Below are 19,077 nucleotides of genomic sequence, written 5' to 3'. Positions count from 1 at the left end.
CATACAACTTAGTGTTTGAAAATGGCTTTTGGATAAGGTTCTTTTTATATCAACTTTAGAAATGAAGAGTAATGATAACTAGATCTTTCTTACTAGTTTATCAGAAAGGATTAATATAGAGCTCCTTGAATAGAAAATTTTTTGCAAGAATCTACTTGCAGGCAAAAGCTACAAATCACAAGAAAATAAGGCTCTATAAGGGACTCTTTTTTTAAAAAAGGGACTACAAGGATATATATGAGATGAATCCAAATCAGATCAGGACCCTCAAATCCTATATCTATGGTAGAATAGTCATATATAGTATAGTAGAATGACCAAAGTTCAGAATAATGACAAGTTTACTGCAAAATAATATCAAAGAAAAAATGCAAGGACATTCTCCCTACTTTTCCTCTTTGACAGGAAGGAGAGAAGATCACTGGGTAGTTTTGTTTTGTGAGTTGTCAGAATCAAAATACTATCACCACCTGATGGTAGCTTATGATTATTGCAGGAGCTAATATAAAGTGATGGCAGAAGTAACTGTTGAAGAGAAGACTAAAAGTCAACAAGAAATATTCTGGGCCAAAGCAAATTTTAAAGACTTGGAAAAGGGAAAAATAATGTTTCAAAATAATTTCTTAACCTGTTCAATATACTGAGAATAAAGAAGTAGATAGCAGAAGTTGAGAAAACAGCAAGAGGAAGATCCTGAGTATATAAAAAAAGTCAGGTTGTAGGCCTTTCCTAATTCCTCTTCACTGTTTCTAGATTATTCCTGTTCTAGTAATAGGGATTTGATTAATGTTAAACTCATTTGTCTTTGGACATCGTTTAGAATCAATGTAGCTTCAGCAATATTAGTCAAGTGATTAAGTACACTATCTTTTTTTTTTGGCATTAATTTAATTTTCTGATTAATTAAACATTGATTTTTTAAATCTGTTAAAAATCTGCAATAATTCAATTTCTTGCCTTAAGTAAATAAGTAAAATTGCCTTTTTTTCTTTGATAATTTAATATCTTGCAATAACCTTGTAATTGTAAATGTTTTGGAAGGAAATATTCTATTCTATTGCATAGAGTTTGTTTTTTTTTTTATAATACCACATAGTAACTTGAATGCCTTCTAGAAATCATCATGTTGAATTCTTGATCTTGTTTCTTGGACACAACTTCTTAAGAATAGAAGCAGTTCCTATTTGCAGCCTGAATCCCCTAAGATTTCTGGCCAGCAGATCCTTGTTCATATACCTTATATTTTCTGGTCACCAAAGTTAAAGACACTGGCAAAAACTTTCACAAATCCTCCTGAGTTTAGGCAGCAGTCTCAGGTCACAATTCTACAATTCTGTAATTATCCTGGACCAATGGATAGCAAGAATTTTCTCTTCTTCAAGGAGAACAGTGAAATCTTGTTTTTAGTAAGCATAAAGTTTGGGTCAGAGCTCACAGCAGATACTTCCTATATAGGTAAAATAATAATAGTTGACATATATATAAATAACAATTTATTGTTTAAAAAACACTTCCTCACAACAACCCTGTGAGGTAGGTAATATAGATACTTTTGTAAAAAGAAACTGAATAGTGAGAGGTGAAAGTAAATATCCAGCATCACACAGATAATAAATGGCAGGGCTGAAATTCCCATCAGTTTACAAACTCCAAATCCTGGGCTCTTGATCACTGATACTTCTTTGTGTCACAATCATCAATGACCAAGTCATACTTTCCTCCTAAAGATATGGGAAAGATCCCCTCAGCTTTATGAAACTTTAGAGGTAGGTAGGACACAACAATTGGAATTGATTGCTTCTATGGTAAAAAAGGAAATTTTTTTAAAATGGAAGAGATTACTTCTATGGATTCTTTTATAGGAAAAAAAAAAAGAAACACTAGGAGGATTAATTATGTAGAATTCTTTGTATGTCTTAAGTTGTGTGTCATCCTTTTAGACAAAGTTGAGAAAAGGAAAACAAAGAAGTCTGGGGAAGGGCAGACTTGGGGCTGCATGGTATGCTTTTTCTCAAGGATCTGTAATATAGTACTGATAAAGTTTCTTAGTAAAGACCACAGTGACTTGCTTTTCAGTTGGCAATCCAATGAAAAACAAGACCTCCCTCCCCTTCATAAACCCAACTGCCATTCAAACACTGACCGTGCACAATGCTGTAGACGTGACACATATGAAGCTATCAGTGCATGCTCATCAGCCAAGTGACTGGATATTTCATGGCTATACTGTAACCTGGGAATAATGGAGGCAAAGACAGCAAGTATAACACAAACACACAAAGAAGGGGGGAAAAAAAAAAACATGAATTATCATGAGCAAATAAAAGAAAAAGATGGGAAAAATCATAAACCATAATGAGGAAAAACAATTTTTAAAAGCAAATTGTACAATGGTGACATTATTAGGATGGCACAATTCACAGATATTTGAAGCATATCCTGTGGATTTGTTTGGCACGCTGCAATAAACCATGAGAACAGCAAATCTTACCAGGCATTTTTAGAATTTTGGGCCTTGTAAAGAATATACTTCCTAGGGAAAATCTGGCAGGAAAAGAAAGCTGAGGACTCAAAAATTATGGAGACTGGTTTGTGTAAAACATAAGCAGAAATAATTCCTTTTCAATCAGGGAACCATCTAATTATAAAAAGATGGGGACCCATGATTACTATTGGTCATGTTGGAAAATTCACTTTATTATTTATGTAGCATCTTGAAGAAAATGTTAGGAATTGTGAACTCTTATGTAATTACATAGTTAGCTGGCTGCTAGCTTCCTCCTTTGAGTCCTATCGCAAAGAATTTAGAACTATTTTTTGTGGCTACAGCTTCAGGAACATAGTATACCCCTACCCAGTTTTTCCCTTCTGTCATTTAATTCAACCACCATCTAGTTATTCAGAAGAAGGGGAACCAGAAGTGAGAAGAAGAAAGGTACAAAAAAAGAAAAGATCTAATGATTCTATGAGATAATGACAGAAGAGGTTCCAATGTCTATGGAGGTGTGTGTGTGCGAGTGCATGCACATACAAAGGATTACTAAGCTTCTCTTTTCATCTCTTCAATTTCTTCAGTAACTATTTTACTATATGCACTTTTATTGCTATAAGGTTATGTGTGCAAGCTATTTTCACAAACATATAAGCTGCAAAGTCAAGGTTTTGAGATGGATCTCACTATATTTTCTGTTTGAATATTTCTATTAAATTCTCTTTAAAGTCTATTTTTGGTTAAGGATTTTGTTTTTTGCACATCTCCTCAACATACTTTTATTCTCGTGTTTCCAGGTCTAAGCAGAACATCTTCCACTTTCTATATAAGAAATCTGTTCTTTTCTAAATTTCTCAGACCTACATAGTAACTAATCAATTTCACTGTTATCTTCAGCCTGTTGATTAGCTTCAATTTAATTTTATTGTTATTTTCTTTGAGCCATCTAGTCTCTCTCCAGGAGATGAAGAAGCACTCCTTACTTTCCTCTAAATTGCTCCCACATGCAACCATGGACACATTCAAAAGCACACAAGGTGGAGTGGAAAGGGGAAAAATTAATTCTAATATAAGATACTACCCTTCATTGTATGATATTCAATGAATCAACATCAAACATCTATAGTATCACCAACAGTGTTCTACGTATTTGTATAATACACAGACAAAAAGGAGATAGTCTCTGGTCAAAGAAAGTTAAATTCTATTGGGGGAGACCATATTTACATGTAATTAGGAACAGAATACCAGATAATTTTGTTTGGACCAAGGCCCTAGTAGTTGGGGAGGGAGTGAGGATAGGAAAAGCCTCATGTAAAAGATGTTACTTAGGCTGAGCTTTGAAGGAAATGAGATTCTAAAGATGGAAATGAGAAAGGAATACATTCCAGGGAAGGGGGATACATACTTTCTCCAAAGGCACAGAGAGGAAGATAAGATGTCTTAGGTAAGAACAACAAGGCAGCAAGTTTGGCTGAACTTTAGAGTATGTGAAGTATAATAAATCTAGAAAAGTAGGCCTGTGAAGGAAAATTTGAACAAACATCATTGGCATCAACATTGAAATGGGATGGTGAGAAAACTTAGAAGAGCAGAGACAACAAGCAAACAAATATATGCTAACAAGTTACATATAGGAAAAAAAGGAAATAATTAAAAGATGGGCAAGTATAAGAATTAAGAAGGATTGGGAAAGGATTCCTCTAAAAAATGGGCATTTAATTGGTATTTAAAGGCAGTCAGAGAAGCCAATAGATTGAAGATGAGGAGAGAGAGTACATTTTAGATAAGGAAAGTCAAAGAAAATGTTTGGAATTAAAAAATGGAGCATCTTGTTAGAGGAACAACAAGGAGACCATTATAACTGGAGTGAAAAATACATGAGGTGGGCAGAGCCAAGATGGTGGAGAGCAGACATGACTTTCTGTGACCTCCTCTGACCTTCTCTCAAACCAAAAGCAGATTAAGCCTCTAAACTGGTTTTGGAATCAAAGAATCCACAAATATTTGGAGTACAACACATTTCCAGAAGAAAATACCTTAGAAAAACTTCAGAACAAGTCTGTTTCAAAAAGGCATAAGGACTGAGCCTGCTGCTGAGCCCAGACCGCAGCATGGGGAGACAGGACAAGAAGCTAAAGTGGGGAGTCAGAGCCTTGCAGTTTCTACACACCTGAGAATCTTCTGTGAGCCTCTTAGACTACTCTGTCCTGGTTGCAAGCTGGTGGTTTAGCAGATTTGCTATAAAAGGCAAATTGTAAACTACTGAGCCTCATAAGAATGCTGGAGCTAGCTGCCATTACAAACAAATGTAGTAGCAACGAACAAATAAATTCAATTGGCCAATTACAAAAGGAGCTAAAAAAAGGTAACTTAAGAAAATAATATACTAAAAATTAGAATTAAACAAATGGAAGCAAATGACTCAATAAGACTTCAAGAATCAGTCAAACAAAAACAAAAAAAAATGAAAAAAATAGAAGAAAATATGAAATATCTTCTAGGAAAAACAACTGACCTGAAAATAGCTCTAGGAGAGGCAATCTAAGGTTTATTGGACTTCCTGAAAGCCAAGATGGAAAAAAAAAACTTAGACATTTGTTAGGGATGTTTCTCTCTCTCTGAGAATTGCCATATATGCCATATCACCTGGTAGGGTGGGCCCAGGAGGTAAAAAGAGTTAGCCTCTGAGGCAGGAGGTTGTGTCTTGCAGTTGTTAAAGGAAGTACTACTAGGTCCCTTGAGATGGCGAGGGGTATACTCTCTTGCTGGATCTTCACCTAGGAGGCAGCACTAACTCCAGGTGTCTCACTTCTGTAGATCCACGTATGCAGTACTGAGTGGGCTAGGCATGGAGTAATCCCAGAAGAGAATAAGTATAAATAGCTAGCTTTGAGTCACACTCAGTGAGAGATGCAGGTACATATACACACATTTGCTCTTGCACTCTCTTGCTTTTGCTTCCTGCTAACTCCTGCTGAGATTACCAATAAAGAAAGGCTGTTTTGTACCTCAATATTGGCTCATCTTCGTGTGTATCCAGGGATATCTCAAAGACTGGTATAGTCCTGGCAGTCTAGAATAGCGTGCATGGATGATCTGACACAGACATTATCTTACAGGAAATCGTAAAACTGCCCTGATATTTTAGAATCAGAAGGCAAAATAGCAATTGAAAGAATTCACCAATCACCTCCTGAAAGAAACTCCAAAATTAAATCCCCAAGGAATAGCATGGCTATATTTCAGAATTATCACAACAAAGAAAAGATATTGCAAGCAGCCAGAAAGAAATAATTTAAATACCAAGGAGCCATTAGGTTAACCCAGGACTTAGCAGCTTCCACCTTAAAGGACTGAAGGGCCTAGAATCTGATATTCCAAAAGGCAAAGGAACTTGGATTACAATTAAGAATAAGCTATCCAGCTAAATTAAGCATTATCTTTCAGGGAAGAAGATGGATATTCAATGATATAGGTGATTTTCCCCTATTTCTAATGAAAAGACCAGAAATGAACAAAAAAATTTGATCTCCAAACACAGAACTCAAGAGAAGCATAAAAAGGTAAAAAAGGAAAGAACTCTTGAAAACTATATTTCTATTATGGGTATACTTTAAAAATACAAATATAATTTGATTTTATTATGATAATATGGAAAAGAAATTAGAGGTGGAAAGGGGATTGTACTGGTAAAAGAGGGAAAAGGAAGTAAAATAAAGGAAATTATATGTCACGAAGAGGCAAAGAAAACCTTATAATTGAGGGAAAGAAGGGAGGGGGATGAACATTGTGTGAATCTTACTCTCATCAGATTTGGCTCCAAGAGAGAATACCAGACATATTTGGTATCACAGAAAAATTTATCTCACCTTATATGGAAGTGGGAGGGAAAGGGGGAAAAGAAAGGGAAAGGCTAATAGAAAAGAAAACAGAAGTATTAGGGGAAAGGTATAAAAAAAGGGGAAGGGGCTCTAAAGGGAAAGGAATGTTTGAGGGAGGTGGTCATCAAAAGCAAAATAAAGGGGAGGAGAGAAGGGGAAAGGAAAGAGAAAAGCATAGCTTAGGGTAAATAAGATGGCAGGAAATACAGAATTAGTTATTTAAACTGTGAATGTTAATAGGATGAACTCTCCCATAAAACAGAAGTGGATAGCAGACTGTAGATTAAAAGCCAGAATCCTACAATATGTTGTTTACAAGAAATACATTTAAAGCATAGTGATACATACAGAATGAAGGTAAAGGGTTGGATCAGAATCTATTAGGCGTCAGATGAAATTTAAAAAGCAGGGGCAGCAATCCTGATCTCAGATCAAATAAAAGGAAAGATAGATCTAATTTAAAAATATAAGAAAGGAAACTATATTTTGCTAGAGGATACCATAAATAATGAAACAATATCAATACTAAACATATATGCACCAAGTGGTATAGCATCTAAATTCCTAGAGGAGAAGTTAAGAGAGATGCAAAAAAAAATAGACAACAAAACTAGACTAGTGGGGGATGAATAGGAGAGAATGACTAAATAAATTATGGTATATGAATGTTATGGAATATTATTGTTCTAAAAAAAATGATCAGGAAAATGATTTTAGAAAGGCCTGGAAAGACCTACATGAACTGATATTAAGTGAAATAAGCAGAACCAGAAGATCATTGTACATAACATCATCAACAAAATCAATTTGCTATACGATGATCAATTCTAATGAATGTGACTCTTTCTAACAATAAGATGATTGATGTAAGTTCCAATGATCTTGCGATGAAGAGAGCCATCTACACCCAGAGAGAGAACTATGGGAACTGAGTGTGGATCACAACATAACATTCTCACTCTTTTTGTTGTTGTTCCCTTGCATTTTGTTTTCTTACTCATTTACTTTCTTTTTTTTGATCTGCTTTCTCTTGTGCAGCAAGAGGATTTTATAAATATATTTATATATATTGTATTTAATATGTTTAACATATATTGAATTATTTGCCATCTAGGAGAAGAGGCGGGGGGGGGGGGGGAAGGAGGGGGAAGAGGAGAAAATCTGAAACACAAGACTATGCAAAGGTCAATGCTGTCAAATTATCCATGCATATGTTTTGAAAATAAAAAGCTTTATTTTAAAATAAGAAAAATACACAAAGGTGACAAATATAGAAAAATGTTTAAAAGTAATGCTTGCACTCTTGGGGAAAATGGAGGTAAAGAAGGGATAAGGAAGGGAGAGGGGAAAAATTTGGAACACACCATCTTACAATAATAAATGTTGAAAAATATCTTTACATGTATTTAGAAAAATAAAATATTATTGATAAAAACAGATTTTAAAAAAGAAAAATGCATGGAGAAGAATGATTTCTAAGAAGACTGGAAAGGTATGTCAGTTGGGGAGGGTATAGTACATTATGCAGGACTTTGAATGTCAATTAGAAAGCCAGAGGAAGTCACTGGGATTTATTAAGTAGCAAGCAAACATGGTCAGGCCTGAATTTTAAGAAAATCTTTTAGGCAGTTGAATGGAGAATGGATTGGAGTGGGAAGAGATTTGAGACAAGCAGACTCACCAGCAGCTTATTGTGATAGTCCAAGCACAAATTAATGAGGACCTACACCTATAGTCCAAGCACAAATTAATGAGGACCTACACCTAGTGTAGCGATGTCAAAAGAAAGAAGGGGCATATCTGAATGCAGAAATGTTTGGTACAGTAAGTAATAGGAGCTAGAAAAGGAAATAAATATAAGTTTCCCTTCAAGAGAGGCTTTTTGAAATCAGCTTTAAAGAATTTTGATGAATGTAATGAAGTCTACAATAAGAGGTGAAATAAATGTGTAAAAGGATAAATAAAAGGAAGAACTTGAATAGCTATGGTTCACAGAACAATTGATGGTAGTTCGTGGTTCATTTTAACTCAACATTCTAGCTAAATAAAATAGGAAAAAGAGAAGAGCTAAGAGATACAACAAAGTTAAATGGAAATTAGGCTTGGTTGGGAGAAGATGAGAGTTGTCTGGGAAGACATGGATTCTAGTAATATTTTATCTAAGATTTACAGAGCCAAGGCTTCCCCACTTGACTCTAAAGGGAATGAAGTGGTATCAGATCCAGATTCTTTGAAATTAAGTAAACTGGGCTCTCAGTATAGATGAACCACTCACATAGGACCACCCTTCAAAGTTTGTAAGACACACATACACCATTGTTCTTTCTGCCAAATAAAGTTGAAGTCATGTGGTCCAAAAATGTGGGAGAACCAGATTAAAATGTAATTGGGAAATATTTAACACAATAAATAAAAATACAAGAAAATATAGATAAATTTTTGGTTTTCTAAGTCAATGTCAATAGTGAGGATCTATTTCTATTCGAGTTTGACACTACTGAAGTAGCTCAACTCCCACATTTTGGACATAAGAAAATAAGTTGAGAGAAGTAAAATGAAGCCCCCAATGTCACATAGCTAGTTGCAAGTTCCCAAATGTGTTCTGAGGTGCTACTGTGCTTGTTTTATGCCCTACAAAGCTTCTTGCAGGTATTCAGTCACTTTCATGTCTAACTCTTTAGGATTCTATTTGGGATTTTCTTGGCAAAGATATTAGAGTGGTTTTTCTCATTTCCTTCTCCAGTTCATTTTACAGAGGAAAAACTGAGACAGAGTTAACTGACTTTCTTAGAGTTATACAGCTAGTAAGTATCTGAAGCTAGATTTAAATTCAGAAAGATGAGTCTTGATGATTCCAGGCTTGGTCCTCTTATCTACTTTTCACTTAACTGCCCACATCTTGCAGATAACTCAGCACAGGGTGGCTTAATTAAGAATGAATATGCACATATGCCTCATTACATAGTGTAAAATTATACATAAAACAATTTATTTGGGTGTCTTTCTGTAGTTGAGTAAAACTTGATTCAGAAAAATAACAAAGTTTTTGTATTCCTTCTCTTTTTTCCCTTTTTGATTTGATTTCTCTTGTGTAGCAGATGAATGTGGAAATATGTATAAAAGAATTGCATATGTTTAACATATTAGATTACTTGCTTATCTAGGGGAGGAGTAGAGGAAAGGTAGAGAGTAGAGGAAAGGGAGGGAGAAAAATTTGGAACACAAAGTTTTGCAAAGATGAATACTGAAAACTATCTTTGACTATATTTTGAAAATAAAAAGCTATTGATAAAGAAAAATAGTAAAAGTAGCCACATAGTTAAAAGAAGAATGTCACAATATATTTAAAAAGACAACTTTAAAACTTTTAAGGAAATTCTACAGAGAGATATATACAAATACTACTTAGTTAAGGAACATTTCCAATATAAAATAAGCCTACCCATAATAATGTATCATGAACAAAAAGGCCTTTAATATATGAAAATTAATTTTTAGACACAGAAAGTTAGACACTGCTAACTTTCTTGAACCCATGGTTTTAAAAGGCTGATGGTTTTAGACTTATTCTCTCTTTACTTGTATGAGATTAAAAGTCATAAAGAAAGACATTACTTTGAGGTTGTCCTCAATAAGAATAAAGTATGCATTACAATAAACTGAATTTATAAGGTTCAGATTACTAACATTTTATGGTCAATGAATGGCAACAAAATTAGCTGCACCATAAACATGGGTTGAAAAAAAGGTTGATCAAAATACATTCAGTTAACTCTCTTTCCAGAAGAAATAAGATACCTGTTCTTTCTCTCTAGAGGCCCCAGTATCTAGTCAATCAACAAAGTATTACACCTGCATGCCTAGGGCATCAGATGTAAGAACAAAAGACTTTTTACACAGAGCAAAGTATAGGCAACTGTAGAGGAGTTTCACAAGATCTTCATAGTAAATGACTTTAATAATTAATTATTTTAACAGGGTGTTACACTCTTCTCACCAAACAAAGAACATTTCAATGCTATGTTGAAAGCACTTTAAAAATCCATGAATTCATAGCACCATTCAAACAATAGTTCAGATAGGAGTCCTGTAGTGTGAAATGTTTAAAGTACAGGTTTAGGCTTTTCACTATCATGAAACAGGGCTGGGCTAGGTCAAGTGGTTGGAGAAAAATGTATATCAAGTCTTGGCTCAAAGAAAGGCAGATCAGGTTTGCAAAGAAAGCAAAAGCAAACTTTCACAATCACAGATCATGTCCCTAATTCTTGCCAGATTTTTGACAAGTACATGCCAGACAAAATGCCAAGCTGGTTATTGATGTGTAGCACCCTACTAAAATAATTAGTTCATTTTTAGCTTAGAGATTGATATAATGGTTCCCAAGGTCCACATACTTCGCTACTTTTTAGCTTTAGGAAGTTATGGGATGAAGTTATGAGTTTAGTCACAATTGCTTTGAGCCACCAATTAAGAAAATATTTAGCATCTAACCAGAAGTTGAACTATCAGTCTAACTTTATGTTTATATCTATCTCTAATTAACCCCCAGACTCTTTGGTTGAGGCAAAAATTCAGTTTTCTGGAAAACTGTACTGGTTTTCCAGGTACTGAAACAACAGATTGTTATAACATCTGTAGTTAGAAAGGCACATGGAAAACTTGAGGAAAGCGTTGACCTCCTGGGCCTTCACTTAATCAGGGTCTTCTGCAACAAGGTGCCTGTAAGACTAATGACTTTCCTCTATATCTTTCTTCTCTGTCATGGTTCAGTTGTACTTTTGCTCTATAGGAGTTTTCTGGAACACTCTTGGTCAATCTCCATCCCTCATCAATTCATTTGATAATTTATAGATGATCCCTGGGTTTATGAAAGTCCCAGGTTCTTGTACAATATCAGTACAGTTTGAAAGAGGTGATTTGTGGATTCTTTCTATATTTACTTTGCCCTCAGGTTCTAATATGTCTGGAAAGTTTATGACTTCTTGAAATATACTGCATAGTCTTTTAAAAGGAAAATCTTTTTTTCATAAAATTCAATGATTCTTAAAGTATCTCTCTCTGATCTATTTTATAGATCGGTTGTTTTTGATATCATATCTTATATTTTCTGATATTACTTTAATCTCTTGATTTTGATCTAATATTTCTTACTGGCTCATCTAGTCACTGATTTTTGTTTGATCAATTTTAGTTTTCAGAAATGCCATTTAAGTTCAAGGCTTGTCACTTTCTCTTCTAATCTACTTACACTACCTTTAATTCTTTCCTGAAGAGCTTTTACTTTTTTCTCCTTTACTTTATTTCTTCTAAATATTTGTGTAATACTTGTGGATAAATCTACTTTTCCTTTGAGTATCTGCTTGCAGTTTTGGAGTCAGATTTGCAGTAAGTTCTAACATAGTACTGGATGGTTTTTTCTTTGACTTTTTCACCTCTCTAACTTTAATTCCTGATTTGGGGGTTTGTGTCAGGGCTAAGTTATGCCCCCTGTTATATTTTTGGGAGTGGTGACTGATTTTGCTTAGTTTTAGCTCAGATCACTTGTGTTCCTATGCTGATTTCTACAACATTGTTTGACTCGCTAGATCTTTTGAGTTTACCCCTAAGTTTCAGTGTCCTCTTCAGCAGCTCTAGATAGTTTTAAGAACTTCAGAGTCCCTGGGACACAGATCTCTCAGTATAAATACTGAGTTGGCAGCACTGGGCCGACCATTGTCAGTCAATGCATCTTGAACTTTTGGTTTTTCCAAGGAAATCTTCTGTTCTTGCTGCCCTTGGACAGAGTTTTGCATGCCACATATGCCTTGTCTGTGAGGCCATGGAGCTATTTTGGCTTGGGATGAAGGGCTCTTTCCTCTAACATGTACTTTCTGGCTGGCTGTTTGTGCTCTTCTATGGTGGAAGATGTTACTGTGTTCTCTCATTATACTTCTTAATCACTATATGATCTGACGCCTTATATTTACAAAAAAATTAATGGTAGCAATTTTTTTGGTGGCAAACAATTGGGAACTTGAAAGAATGTCTATCAATTGAAAAGTGGTTAAACAGGCTGTGGCATATTAATTGAATACTATTGTGTTGTAAGAAATGATGAAGGATATCATTTCAGAAAAACATAGGAAAATTCAAATGAATTGATGCAAAGTGAAGTGAGCAAAAGAACTAAAAGAACATTGTATACAATAAGAACAATATTATAATGATAATCAACTGTGAAAGACTTAATTATTATGATCAATGCAATGGCCTATGACAATTCCAATATACTTATGATGAAAAATTTCCAGAGAAAGAAGTGATAGACTGAGTGAAGATTGAAGCATTTTTTTTTAATTTTTAAATTTTTCTTGCATTTTTTCATAATGTAGTTAATGTGGAAATGTTTTGCATGACTTCACTTTTAAAATGGGCATCATAGTTATATTTCCTTCTCAATGGGTGGTCCGTGGGAAGATAGGGATGACTACAGGGATAGAATTTGGAAATGAAAATAATTTTTTTTTAAAGTATGGAGAGACATATCTTTGAGTCCATACTATATCCCAAAGAGATTAAAGAAAAGGAAATATTTTCCTACATGTACACCACTAATCAACATCTAGAGACAGACAAGGCACTATAGCATCAGGGAAACTAAGGCTTTTTTGTTAAAAATGGGATTTTTTTTTCCAGAATACTGATTTTAAACTCTGCCCTCAGGCAGAAACAGCAAATTCTCCAGAAGAGACACTCAGAGCAGTGGTACCTCTTTCAATGTCAAATCCTCCCAGACTGAGGTGAAACCTGGACATTTTGGAGACTCCACCCAGCTTTTTAAGGGATCCAAGGCCAATACCCTCCTTGATCTGTCTTGGGGAGATAAATGAAAGAAACTGGAGAAGCCAATTAACTTCTAAAATTCTATGGTTCGAAGGAATGAAGAAAAACTTGTGAAATCTCACAAGGTAAAGTATTTAAGTGTTTAGCTTAGTCTTATATTTTAACATTTTCAACAATGATCCAGAAGAAAAGATGAATATCTTAAAATAAACTGACCCATAATACAAAATGAGATATTTAATAAATACCCACAAGAGCAGAAACAATACCCAAAGGCCTTAAGAGAGAGAGACTTGAGCCAAAAATAATAAAGGAATTAACCTGGGAAAATGAAACTACTATGAAAACAAATTAGAAACAGTCAGTGTAAGGTAGAAATCTAAAAAGTACTCAGTTTAAGGACATTATATGCACAGTTGAAAAGAGACTGCTCCACATTTTTGGGAGATTTTTTTTGGGGGGAGGGTAAAATAAGATTGGTTTGCCGTTTCTTTCTCCAGCTCATTTTATAGATGAGGCAAACTGAGGTTAAGCGACTTGCTGAGGGTCACACAGCTAGTCAGAATCTGAGGCCAAATTTGAATTCAGGAAGATGAATTTTCCTTACTACCCATCTGGCACTCTCCCCACTATGCCACTAAGCTGCACAATTCTTTCAGTTATATTCAACTTTTTGTGACTCCATTTAAGATTTTCTTAGCAAAAGTTATTGGAGTAGATTATCATTTCCTTCTCTAGCTCATTCTATACATGAGGAAACTGAAGCAAACAGGATTAATTGGCCTGTTCAGAATCACACAGTTAGTATATGAGGTTAGATATGAATAGGAAGAGGAATTTTTCTGACTCCAGGTACTGAACTCTACCCACTGTGCCATCTCAGTGCTCTTTTAGCATACCCTCTAAAAAAATTGCATTTAAAAATATATATATTCTGTATAGATGATGGGGATGAACTCTGAAACTGTGTCCCCTTTAATCTGTAAAAGAATCACTCTGAAACTGTGTCCCGTTTGATCTGTAAAAGAAGGGAGATTTGGGTCTCAGATTCCAAAAAATCTGGAAAGAAGCATACTTTCCAGACAAACTTTTTCTAAGACATGTGACTTCATTTAATTGGAGATCTTGGGCAAATCACCCCACATTGATCTTTTGGGTAGCTGGATCCCCATTCAGGAAATTCCAAATTCTGGAAAAAGCCTTCAAAGTGATTTCATTCATTTGGGAGATCTTGGTCTGATAATCAGCTCAAACTGCTCTAGCCCTCAAGATCTGCTCATAAAATAGATTTCTGTTAACACAATCTTTGCAAATCTCCTCATTAAGAGATTTGTCCAAGAGAGCTTCTAAGTGAAAAATAAAACTTCCTTTTTTGCCACTAAGATTTCCAATTCATGAATTCTTTTCACGTTGGACCTGCACCTCCGGCCAAATTGGAGATTCTCACATCAATTCTCTACCACTAGAACAGCATCATAGAACATATGAGTAGAATATACTCATATAGAGGAGGAGAGGTGTCTTCTAATATCTCTTCTTTAGGGATAAGTTTGTTTTTTTATAATTCTTCAACATTAATTTTCCATTATTTTACTGTTTTTTCAAAATATACTGATACAAATATATACACTGGTTTCCTGGTTCTGCTTATTTTACTTAGTTTCAGTTCACTTATGTCTCTCCATGTTTTTATGTATTTATCATATCCATTTCTTATAGCATACTTACATTCCATTATATTAATGTATTATGACTTGTTTAGCAATTGCCCAGTCAGTGAGCTTTTACTTATTTCTAGTTGTCATCACAAAGAAGTGTTGCTAAGAATAGTTTGATGTTTGTCAAGGATGTTTCTTTTTATCACTGAGCTAAGACCTAGAATTGGAATTTCTGGATTCTTTCTAGTCACTCTATTTGAACAATTCCAAACTGTTTTCTAGAATGGCTGGACCAATTCAAAGCTCCATCAAAAGTCCATTAATATACCCTATAACTTTTTCCAACACTGACTTTCTCTCTCTCTTTCTCTCTCCCTTTGCTATCTTTACCAATTTACTCTATGGGGATTGCTTTGATTTGCATTTTTATTATTATTAATGATCTGGAGATATTTTCACATAGTTGTTGATAATGGTCTGTCTTTTGAGAATTATTTGATTGTAACCTTTAACATTTATCAGTTGAGAAATGAAACAACTTTTAGTCTTATATTTCTATTCATTGTCTATATATTTTGGATATTAGAACATTATTAAAGATAATTGATGATAAAGATTTCCCCCCTATATAAATAACTTCTCTTCTTATCCTAGCTATATTAATTTTGTCCATGTAAAAGTATTTTAATTTCATGGAATCAAAATGAACTATTTTATCTATTGTAATCACCTTTATCCTTCATTTGATTAAGAAATTTCTCCCATACCCATAGCTGTCTTATCCATAGCTAGGAGAAGTATATGAACTGCTTTTCTGCTTTTTTGTGGTAAGATCTTTAATATTCAGGTCATTTTTACTGTAGTATAGGATATAAAATATTGGTGTAAGCCTAATTTCTTCCAGACTGTTTTCCAGTTTTTCCATTACTTCTTAGTAAATGAAAAGTTCTTTCCTAGATGTTATGTTTTGGGTTTTGTTGAATACGGGACTAGAGCAATTATGTCTGATTTCTGTTCCATTGATCTACTTTTCATTTTTTAACTAGGACTAAATGATTTTGATGGTTACTATTTAATAGTAGTTCAGAGAGCTCCTCTTAGTACCTGCAGTCAAAAGATCTTGGAGATGCCCTTTAACAAACTGAATTTCTTACATAAGATTTATAAAAGGACAGCACAATTAAATTAAACAAGCATTCATATATCAATAAAAAAGTATCTAATATGCTAAAGATATTAAAGATACAAAGACAAAAATGAAAGTTTTACAGGCTGATGAGGCATGAATGAGATGCAATCTTTGCCATTGGCGGGACTCTCAGATAACTAGTAAAAAAAGTTAAGAACACCTGCCATCAAATGAACACAGGCTCACTGGGGTCAGCTAGAGTGTGTTCTCTAACTGTCAGAACAGTTCCAGACTAGAATGGGGTGTTCAGGTCTGCTATTTGTTATACATTCCTATCCTTTTGATGCAGTAAATTTTTTTTTTAAGTTTTGCAACTGAGCGTGGGCTTTTGGGATACTAGAGATTACCTCAAAGTCTAGGAGTCAATGTTAGTTTTAATACAAGGCCAGGTCACAGGGATATAAAACAAATGATACCCTAGTAAGTAATTAGCATGGAGAACCAAACATTGATCAAAATCAAGAACCATAGGACTAGTAAAGCCAGAGCTCAAAACAGAAGGCAAAAGGCAGAAATTGAAGCTGAAATTTTAAAACAAGAAAAGATTTTTGTAGCATTTAACATCTAAACAGAAAATTGTTTTGAACAAACAGTACATTCTTTTTTTTTCCATTTTTCAGCAAAAACAATAGTATTTTCTTATTCCCACTTAAAGACATGGACTTTTAAATAGTCTAAGAAGTATCTTCTATCTATAAAAATACTATAAGAATCACTAAGAAGTAAGGAATTCTATCAAAAGTTTGCATTAATGACCTGTTTTATAAACTAAAATGTGGCATTTAAATCTTCAAATAATTTATTCAGTTTCTTTTTGTTTATACTGATGACTTATTTTAAACACTTATTAAGCCTTTTGTTGCTCCATCACATTTAGTTCTTCCTTTGCCATATCCAACCCACCAAGCAGTTCCTTGAAAACAAACATTTTAAAATAAAAACAGAAAAAAAGCAATTTAGAAAAACTAATCCACAATTAGCCATGTTAACATATGCAAAATTCCATACCTCCAGTCTCCCACCAAAATGAAAGGAAGGAGATGCATTTTTTTCATTTTTTTCCCACCAGGGTCAATCTTGTTAATTATGATTACCCACAGTTCCATTTCACTTATTTCTCCTCTAACTGACATTGTCATACTTACTGTGTATAATGTTTTCCTAGTTTTACTTACTTTGGCACTTGTTCATAGAAATCATTTATGCTTCCATGAATTCTTTATTTTTGTTGCTGTTTCCTGGTGCAGTGGATACAGTGCAGGACCTGAGTCAGGAATACTCATCTTCCTGAGTTCAAATCTGGCTTATGACACTTACTAGCTGTGTGACCTGACCTGTTTGCCTTAGTTTCTTCATTTATAAAATTAGCTAGAGAAGAATGTGGCAAACAGCTCCTGTATCTAGGCCAAGAAAACCCCAATTAGGTTCAAAGAAAGTTAGACATGACGAGTGAACAACAATTTATTTAGCCAACGCCCAATTCATGGGCACTATTTTATTTCCAGTTAATTTCCAGCTTATTTCCAATCAACTTGCAGCTATCTTGCAAATTGCTGTGCTATGCTGATATATATGGAATCTTTCTTTTTGTCCTGATTTGCTTGGAATATATATACATACACTGCTATAGGCAGTAAGATTTCTAAGTGGTCACTTGCTTTGCAGTATATGATCGGTCAATTCATAACTTATCAACACTGTACTACAAACAAAAGCTTTTATTATAAAAATAATGTAACTATTAGAGTTGAATTTGGCAAATCTGAGCAGTGTAACCACATAATCTCAGACTTTTTTCGTGCTTATGCCTTATTCTTCAAACTGCATCGCTATGAGAACCATCTGCCACCTGGTGGCAGCATACTAAATTGCAAAATCAGTTTTTTGATATTGTAGCAAACTCCTTTTATTATTTTAAAATTTTTATTTAGTTTTGTATTTTTCCCCAGTTACAAAAAACATTTTTCAACATTTGTTTTTAAAATGTTAAGTTCCACATTCTCTCTCTTCCTCCCTTCTCATATCCCTCATTGAAAAGGCAAGCAATTTGATAAAGATTTTATATGTATAGTCATGCAAAAAAAAAAAATCCACATTAGTCATGTTGTTAAAGAAAACATAGACCAAAAAAACCACAAGAAAAATAAACTAAAAAGCTATGCTTCAATCTGTGTTCAAACACCACCATTTCTTTCTCTACAAATGGACAATATCTTTCATCATAAGTCCTTCAAAGTACACATTTCATTACTGAGAATACCTAATTCATTCACAGCCAATCATTTTATGATATTGTTGTTACTTTGTACACAGTGACTTTCACTTTGTATCATAGCACAATTGTATTCTATCATAATTATATACCATAATTTGTTCAGCTATTCCCCAGTTGATGGAAATCTTTAATTTCCAATTCTTTGTCACCAGAAAAGAGCTGTCACAAATATTTCTGTGCATAAATGTCCTTTTCCTTTTTGTTTCTTATCTCTTTTTGGATATAGTAGTATTGCTAGGTCAAAGGGACTTAAGGTGTGGTTTTATAGCCTTTTGGGTATAGTTCAAAATTATTCTGTAGAATAAATGGGGGATAGGATAGAGAGAAATGCAATTAGCCATAAGAACTATAAAAAATTTGAAGGAAATTTCTCTGATAAAGACTTCATCTTTTCAAACATAAAGAGAACTGAATCAGATTTATAAAAATAGAGCTATTCCCCAATTAATAAATGATCAAAAAATATTAATAGTTTTCAGATGAAGAAATCAAAGAGATCTATATCCATATGAAAAAAATGCTTTCACTATTGATTGGAAAAATGCATATTAAAACAGTTCTGAGGTACTACCTCATATCTATGAGATTAGCTAATAGGACAGAAAAAAAAAAAGAGAAATGATGGAGAGTAGGGGGAAGGGGAAATTGAGACATTAATTCACTATTAGTGAAACTAATTAATATTTTTTCTTGGAGATTTTGGATGTAGGTGCTTTGACTTTGTTATCTTCTTCTGAGAGTGTTTTAATCTTCACCAT

At 34.0% G+C, this 19,077-nt stretch overlaps 1 protein-coding gene across 8 annotated transcripts in view; it reads right to left on the bottom strand.

The window, feature by feature from the left end:
- Positions 1-19,077, bottom strand: part of DTNB (dystrobrevin beta) — a 361,849-nt gene that overhangs the window by 119,750 nt on the left and 223,022 nt on the right. For 6 of the 8 annotated variants that reach the window (XM_051976347.1, XM_051976345.1, XM_051976351.1 and 3 more), the window contains exon 11: positions 2,144-2,233. The exons of the other annotated variants lie outside the window; for them this stretch is intronic. In XM_051976347.1, the coding sequence (XP_051832307.1) occupies positions 2,144-2,233 (90 nt within the window). The remainder of the gene's footprint in view (positions 1-2,143; positions 2,234-19,077) is intronic. 8 annotated transcript variants of the gene reach the window in all.

The sequence above is a fragment of the Antechinus flavipes genome, chromosome 2, assembly GCF_016432865.1.
Source record: "Antechinus flavipes isolate AdamAnt ecotype Samford, QLD, Australia chromosome 2, AdamAnt_v2, whole genome shotgun sequence".
NCBI classification, from domain to species: Eukaryota; Metazoa; Chordata; class Mammalia; order Dasyuromorphia; family Dasyuridae; genus Antechinus; species Antechinus flavipes.
The sequence above is the reverse complement of the archived record's forward strand: the minus strand, read 5'-3'. Positions and strand labels throughout refer to the sequence as shown.